Source organism: Belonocnema kinseyi, chromosome 1 (assembly GCF_010883055.1).
Source record: "Belonocnema kinseyi isolate 2016_QV_RU_SX_M_011 chromosome 1, B_treatae_v1, whole genome shotgun sequence".
NCBI classification, from domain to species: Eukaryota; Metazoa; Arthropoda; class Insecta; order Hymenoptera; family Cynipidae; genus Belonocnema; species Belonocnema kinseyi.
This window is the reverse complement of record NC_046657.1, coordinates 8,725,941-8,733,575: the sequence shown is the minus strand read 5'-3', so window position 1 is coordinate 8,733,575 and position 7,635 is coordinate 8,725,941. Positions and strand designations below refer to the sequence as shown.

The 7,635-nt window shown below is 25.6% G+C and overlaps 1 protein-coding gene across 4 annotated transcripts in view; it reads right to left on the bottom strand.

Moving 5' to 3' along the window:
* Positions 1-232: 232 nt before the first annotated feature.
* The window catches only part of LOC117167395, an 8,768-nt gene continuing 1,365 nt past the window's right edge, over positions 233-7,635 (bottom strand). The window contains exons 1-6 of one of the 4 annotated variants that reach the window (XM_033352301.1): positions 6,299-6,522; positions 5,418-5,966; positions 5,223-5,335; positions 3,496-3,702; positions 2,928-3,101; positions 233-495 (exon numbers count right to left, since the gene is read on the bottom strand). In XM_033352301.1, the coding sequence (XP_033208192.1) occupies positions 304-495; positions 2,928-3,101; positions 3,496-3,702; positions 5,223-5,335; positions 5,418-5,952 (1,221 nt within the window). In that variant the 5' untranslated portion in view covers positions 5,953-5,966; positions 6,299-6,522 and the 3' untranslated portion in view covers positions 233-303. Of the gene's footprint in view, positions 496-2,927; positions 3,102-3,495; positions 3,703-5,222; positions 5,336-5,417; positions 5,967-6,298; positions 6,523-7,635 lie in introns of those variants that run through there. The other 3 variants (XM_033352316.1, XM_033352292.1, XM_033352309.1) reach the window with 3 other exon arrangements.

Here is a 7,635-nt window from a genome sequence, read left to right as displayed (position 1 = left end):
TAATTTCAGTGGAATTTGAATATAATTCAATAGGAATTTTATGTTAATTTCAACGCAAAAATTCTGGAAAAATGCTTTTGGAATAATGTTAATTTTTATTAAATTTGTATTAAAATGTTCGAAGAATCGTTTGAAAATTGTACTAAAAATTCGATGAATTCGAAAAAAACGTCGATTGGGGAATTCAAGATCTAAAATTCAAAAAATTCTGTCAATGTAGATAGAGTTCTTTAAAAAAAAAAATATTTTTATTTAGAACCTCGTCGATTATTAAAAAAATAAGAGAACTGACAAAATTATTTTTTATACAATTAAATTAATTTCCTCACTATATGGATCTACGTGGCCCGATATGAAGGGCCAACTTTTTTGAGTGATTCTTTCGAGTTCGCCTTGAAGGAGATTCAAAAGGTCGTCTAAATATTTCAGGTCTTGCATTTCTCTTCGAAAATTGCTCGTGTCTTCCAATAAGTCTTGCACTTTCCACTCTTCAATCTAAAAAAATATATATTTTTTTTCAGAAGGAAATTTACAATCAACATTTAATTATATAATAAACATTGAGCGCTCTACGCGAGCACTAATCATCCTTTCTTTTTAAAAATCAGTTCTTTTTCTAACATTTTCTTATGGAGTTTACAAAAATCGAGAAAATTCCAGTAAATTAAAAAAATATGAATGACATCATTTTTATATTTAATTACAATTCTTTAAAATTAGCAGATTATTTTTCTTATTAATAAAATGCGTCTCGCTGCGTGTGGAACTATGCGACACGCTTTTAACTTTTGTTTTCATTTAAAAGACATGAAAAATACATTTTCAAGGTAATTCCGGATGTTGATAGAAAATTGATCTTTTTGTTTGAAAATTAATTTCTTTAATTCAAAATTACTTGTTTTTAAAAATTAAAAGTTAATTTTTTAATGGGAAATATAAATATTCTATTTTTGGTGGAAAATGTATAGTTTTTTATAGAAATTTAATTTTCTTGGTTGAAAATTATCTGTTTGATCGAAAATTTATTTATTTCGTTAAAAATTCACCTATTGTGTTGAAGATTTGTCCGTTTTTTGTGAAAAATTCAACTATTGGGTTAAGAGTTCATTGTTTTGTTGAAGATTTATTATCTTAGTTAAAAATTGATCTCTTTGCTAAAAAATGTAACTATTTTGATTAAAATTAATTTTTTTGGATGCAAATGATTTTTTGAACTAAAAATGTAGGTTTTCCATTATGCTAGAAAATTTATCTTTTTGATTGGCGTGAAAATTAAACATTTTGGATAAGATTTTCATATTTTTGTTCAATGGTTCAATAATTTAAATATGAAGTTCTTTGCTTACTTTGGTTGAAAATGTATTTCTTTCGTTGAAAATCTAACTATTACGTTAAAATTTCAAAATTTGGTTGAAAATCCATGTATATTCTTAAAAATTAATCTTTTTTGTTAGAAAATTAATCTTTTGGATTGAAAATTCATTTTGTTGATTGAAAATTATTTTTGTTTATTCAAAGTTAATTTTTCTAACTAACAATTTAATTGTTCCAATTTTTGTAGAAAATTTATCTTTCTCGATAGACATTTAATCTTCTTGGTTGAAAATTAATGGGGTTCAATATAATTTAAATATGTTATTAAATATTTATCTATTTTGTTGATAATCCGCCTTTTTTTTGGTAGAAAATTCATCTTTTGGGTTAAAAATTCATTTTTTTTGTTGAAGATGCGTTATCATTTTAGTTAAACATTAGTTTCTTTGCTAAAAAATTTAATTATTTATTTAAAAATAATTCTTTTAACTGGAATTTTAACTATTGTTTAACATTTATATTCTTTAATTGAAAATTTAGTTATTTGGTGAAAAATTTTTGTATTTCATAGAAGAAGATTAACCTTCTAGGAGACTAATTAACCTTTCTAGTTTAAAATTTATTAGTTTGTTTGGAATTCTAACTACATACTATTAGGTTGAAAATTCCTTTAAAAACTAAAAATTTGGTTGAAAGTATTTTCTTATAAAATTATTTTTTTTTTGGTTTAAAATTCATTTTTTTTTATTGAAAATTAATTTTTTAACTGAAAATTTAACCGTTCATTATTTTTTAGAAAATTGATTTTCTTTTATAGAAATATTTAATCTTCTTGGTTGAGAGTTACGTTTGGTCGAAAATTTAACTATTTCTTAAAAATATATCTATATTGATGAAAATTTGTCTTTTTTTGGTAAATAATTTATCTTTTTGGTTGGCGATACAATATTATAGTTAAAAATGATTTGAATTGTTTAAAAATTAAACTATTTTGTTGAAAATTAACTTTTTTGTTAAGAATAATTTTTTTTTACTGAAATGTAAGTATTTCATTTTTATTAATAAGTTTGTTATTTTTATTTTAAAATTCACTTCTCGTCCCTTTTGGGTTGAAAAGTCAATTATTTTAGTCGAAAATTAATATTTTTGTGTTGTAAATTAATTTTTGTGATCAAAAAATTTTCTTTTTGGTTTGAAAATTAGTCTGTTTTAATTACGGATTCAAATAATTGGTTAAAAATCGTATTTTTTGGTTTCATTCAACGTTTTTTGATTGAATTTAACTATTTTGTTGAGAATTCCGTTTTTCTTCATTGAAAACTAATTATTTGAACTAAAATTGTAATTTTTCCATTTTTTGTTTAAAATTTTTCTTTTTGAGTAAGTTTTTGATTTCAAAAAGAATTATTTCATTTTAAATAATGCAATAAAAATATAAAAAATGATAAATTTCACCTGTTGCAAAAATACAACTTTACATTGATACCTTACAATAAAGTTACTTTTGCTCATGCCAAATACAAATTTTTATTTAGCTGGCTTTGATTAAATAATAAAATTTTACATCAGTAAATCGTACATTTTTTAAAATTTTTGAGTTTTTCTTAACAAACCTGAAAGTCTTCCTTTAATGTGCCAATATCTTTGTGAATATTTTCATTGATAGCTCGAAGCCTCTCAACTCGAGATTGAAGTTGGAACAAATTTTCCTGATCTTGAATAACATTCGGTAAATTTTCCAGATAATCGGAATCTATTTCTGCATCCTCGAAAAAAAATTGTTCCTCCTGAATGGAATCGAGAATTAAAAAGAAGTTTCAAATGGTAGATTTATATTATCGCCATTTACCGACTGAGGTAACTTAAAATGGTTCTGTTCCGTACTAAAAGGGTTTGTGTCTGTACTAGGTCGGTATCAGAAATCCCTGTTACCGACACACACAGCCAAAGAAAACCTTCAATGGTTCCGTTCCGTATTAAAATTCTTATTTTTCAAAATCGCATCTGAAATAAATTCTTTTCCGGTTAAAATAAGACTCGGTAATGTCGGTAACAGGAATCTGCAATTAAAAAGCATCGGCCCATTAACTTCAATTTTCTAAGTGACGTATAATTTCATGGTATTTTTACTATTAAATTAAATTTTTGATATAAAAACAAATAATTTGGAAAATTATTTACCTCTGGACTGCTTGAAAGGAGGTTGCTTAGTTCTTGGAGTCGAAGGGGCACTTGTGTGAGATCACTCGAAATATCCGGACTCCATCCAGTGCTTTGAATTCGGGAAGTGTCTTTCTCCTCAAAAGAGAACTTGTGGTTCCTACCCTTCTCTTTCAAGCAAAGACTCTTGAGTTTCTCGAAATCTGAGCTGCCACTGGACAAGCCTTTCTGTAATCAGACCGAATTATTCAGAAATTTTAGCAAATTCATTTTGAAATTAAAAAAAAATTAAATAAATATAAATTGCCGGCATTTACCGACATTCATTGGTTGCGATCCGTGCTAAAAGGGTTCGCGTCCATGCTAAATGTCGGTAAATGCCGGTAATATGAATCTTCAAAACTATCTAGCAAAGAAAATATAACAGGTTAATGGTTTTTAAAACTGAACTGTAGTTCGAGTGTTAAAAATTGAACAAAAATTGATTAAAGACGATTCTAAATTTGTTCAAAATTAAAGAATATATAGATTTTAACTTTAAAGATGGATATATTTAAATTAGAAGCCTCAGTACTTGAACAAACTGAAACTTCATAAAATATTCTTAAAATTAAAAAATAATTTTAAATTAATAAACTTGTAATTAAAGGCTTTTATTCAATTTCAAATCGTATACAAATATTGTTTTAGTATACAATATTCAATTTTAAACCAATTCAATTTGAAATTTTTTAATTCACATTTTTTTGATATTTTGCAATATTTGACTGTTAATTTAAAGTGAGCAATTGTGAATCAAATATTTAAAACTGAATGCTTTACAATAAAAAGCCTTAAATAGTTTAAATTTCAGCAAGCTAAATAAAAATATGTACCTTACAATTTTAATTAATCGATTTAAAACATATTTTGTGTAAATTTGGTATTTTTATCAATTATTATTTTTATTCAATTGGAAATTTCAAAAAATTAAGTTTTTGTTGAAAATTTTAAAGATTTTTCTTGAGTTGGAAGGGACAGAATTTGGGTTTTCTATTTTTTCTGAATTGGAAGAGGGATATTTTTTATTTGAATGATTTTTAGAGAGTTGGAAGGGACGATTTTTTTTATTAGAAAGGCTCATTTTTAACATTTTTATTCAGTTAGAAGGGAGCAAGTTTAGTTTTTCGTTTTTTTTTTACTATTTTTATTTAGTTTAAAGGAAGGAAATTTTGATTTCCCCTTTTCTTTAATTGAAAGAGGCTCTTTTTTATTTTTATGAATTTTCCTAAGTTTGAAGAGATTCAACCTTTTTCTGAATTGGAAAAGCTTTTTTTCTGAACTGGAAAAAATATTATTAACATTTTTGTTGAGTTTCAGAAAAGAATTTAAAATTTCTTCTGAATTGGAACAGGAAATGTTTTATTATTAACATTTTTATTGAGTTATAAAGAAGGAAATTTTGGTTTTATTATTTTCTAAATTGGAAGATTATTGAGTTTGAAGGAATTACATTTTGGTGTTTAAATTATTCAGACTCGTAAGATGCCATTTTTTCGTTTTGATTTTTTTTTTTTTGAGATGAAGGGGGAAACTTGTTTTCAATATTTTTTCTTAATTAGAAGAGGACAGTTTTTTCGTTTTTAAGATATTTATTTAGTTGAAAGGGAGGAAATTTTGGTTGTTATTTTTTTTTTTTAAGTTGGATTATACATTGGATTAAAAATTGTTTATTTAGAAACTGAACAAAAAAATCAAAACATACATACACCGTTTTGATTATTTATTTCGTTTTTAACTGCAAAACCTGCCGAATCGAAAGAACTGTAATCTTTTATTTCTGCTATACGTGGACACAATAGGATTTCCAAATAAGATGCACCTGAAAAAAAGAGTTCAAATTTATTTTTTTATACTAATTTTCAATTTTATTTATTATTATTTTTTTTAAATAGAACAATTACCTATTTGCTCTCGATCGATAAGTTCACTCAATTTTGTTTGTCTGTACTTCGAAGAGTGAATAAAAGCGGATTGTAAAGGAGGGGAGATGATTTTGTATTCTTCTAATTTGACTAATCTTTCCGGAGTGTAGGAAATCCCTCTGTTTTTAGTCAGATTTTCTTCAATTTCAGATTCAAAATTCTCGAAATTTTTTTCTTGATTTTTAATTAAATTATTATCGCTTGCAATAAAGTCTTTCTTTTCACTTTTGATATTTAAATTTGCGAGAAAACTTTGATTATCTTCAGTTTGAGAATCAAGACTATCATTTAAGGATTTCATTTCCAGTCCTTCTGATTTTGAAATTTCTGAACTAAAACTTGATTCCTGGACTAAATTGAAATCCTCCGGCTCTTCTGAAATTGAGGGAGAGGATTTTTGGAATTTTTTTGAAATTGGGGTCGATATTAACATTTTTTTGTCGTTCATCCACCAACCAAATTCATTTTTGGTTTCTGTTATTTCACTTGTAGGCTTTTCTGAAAGGCAGAACATCTTTGGATGGTAATCTAAAATTGAACAATTTAGTTTAGAAATTAACTTATTTTATAGTTTATTTTTACGAATTTAATTTTGAATCTATTTTTTCTTGACAATTTTCCTGAAACTACAAAAAGTAATTTTCCCGAAATTCTTTCTTAAAATTCCAGAAATTTCTGTAATTTTCCGAAGATTTTCTAATTTCATAACATTTCAGGAGTTTACCGATAGTTTTCCTAGCATTTTCCGGATGTTATTTTTTCCGGAAGCTTTCTCGAATTACTTTCAAACTTTTCTGATAATTTTAGGATTTTTCGAAGTTTCCTAGGGAAATTACTAATGATATTTTTAATTTTCTCACCAAAAAAAGAGCACAGTAGGTCAAACACCTTAACACGATGTGTAATAGGCTTCCCCTCGAAGCCAATTTTCCCTTTTGATTAAACTCTTTTTCCCGTGGGAAATTTTATATTTTCAATTAATTTGGTCATAAGGATTTTTTTCGATAAAATTACTTTTGAGTTTTATTAATTAATTTATTATTTGACATTCGGAAAAATAAAAACACTGGTGACGTTTGAATTTTAGATATAGTGAACTGCTAACACTAAACACAGATAATAAACTGAAGTCGGTCTTCGATTGTTCACCGAAGACCTAATTTGCCATCGTCGCGTCGTCATAGGGGGCGCTAATTTAATAAAAAAAAGTTTTTCTTTAGTTTATCATGGGAAAATAAAATTGCCGAATTTGAAAATGACCGAATAATAAAAATCTCAAATTGGAAAATTCCGGAATGGGAAATTGCCCGAATAATAAAATTTCCGAATTGGAAAATACCCGAATAATAAAATTCCTGAATTGGAAAATTCACAAACAATAAAATTCCGAAACAGTTTATAATATTGCCGAATGGGAAAATTCACGAATATTTGAAATTCCTTAAAGATGACTGAAAAAATCCCCAAAAATAAAATACTTGAACAATAAAATTCACAAAAAATCAAATTCCCGCACACTTTTAATATTACAGAATTGTAAAATTCCCGCAAGAAGAATGAAAAATCTCGAGAAATAAAATTACCGAATTAGAAAATTCCCGAACAATTGAAATTACCAAGAGACGATTAAAACCCCCAAAACATAAAATTCCTAAGAGTGTAAGATTCCCAAATAATAAAATTCCTGAATAATAAAATTTTCGACATTGTAAAATTCCCGGATTGAAAAATTTTCGAACAGTTTATAATATCACCAAATTAGAAAATTCCCGAATTGGAAAATGACCAAAAAATGAAATTTCCAAATAATAAAATTTACCAAAAATGAAATTCTTGAATTGGAAAATTTCTGAATCAAAAAATTCCCGAAAAGTTGATAATATAATCGAATTGGAAAATTCCCGCGGGAAAACTGAAAAATCCCAAAAAATAAAATTCCCACCAATGTAAAATTCTCGAATTGGAAAATTTCCGATTATTAAAATTCTCGACAGAAAATTGCCGAATTTTAAAATAATCTAAATAGAACATTCCTGAATTATTAAATACCAGAATTTAAACAATTATTTTTTAATGTTTCAAGTTTCTAAAATTATTTTTTGAATTTAAAATAACAATAATTGAAAAAAATATATATTTCTGCACAAAATTTTTTTCAATTATTGTTATTTTAAATTCGAATAATAAGTTTAGAAAC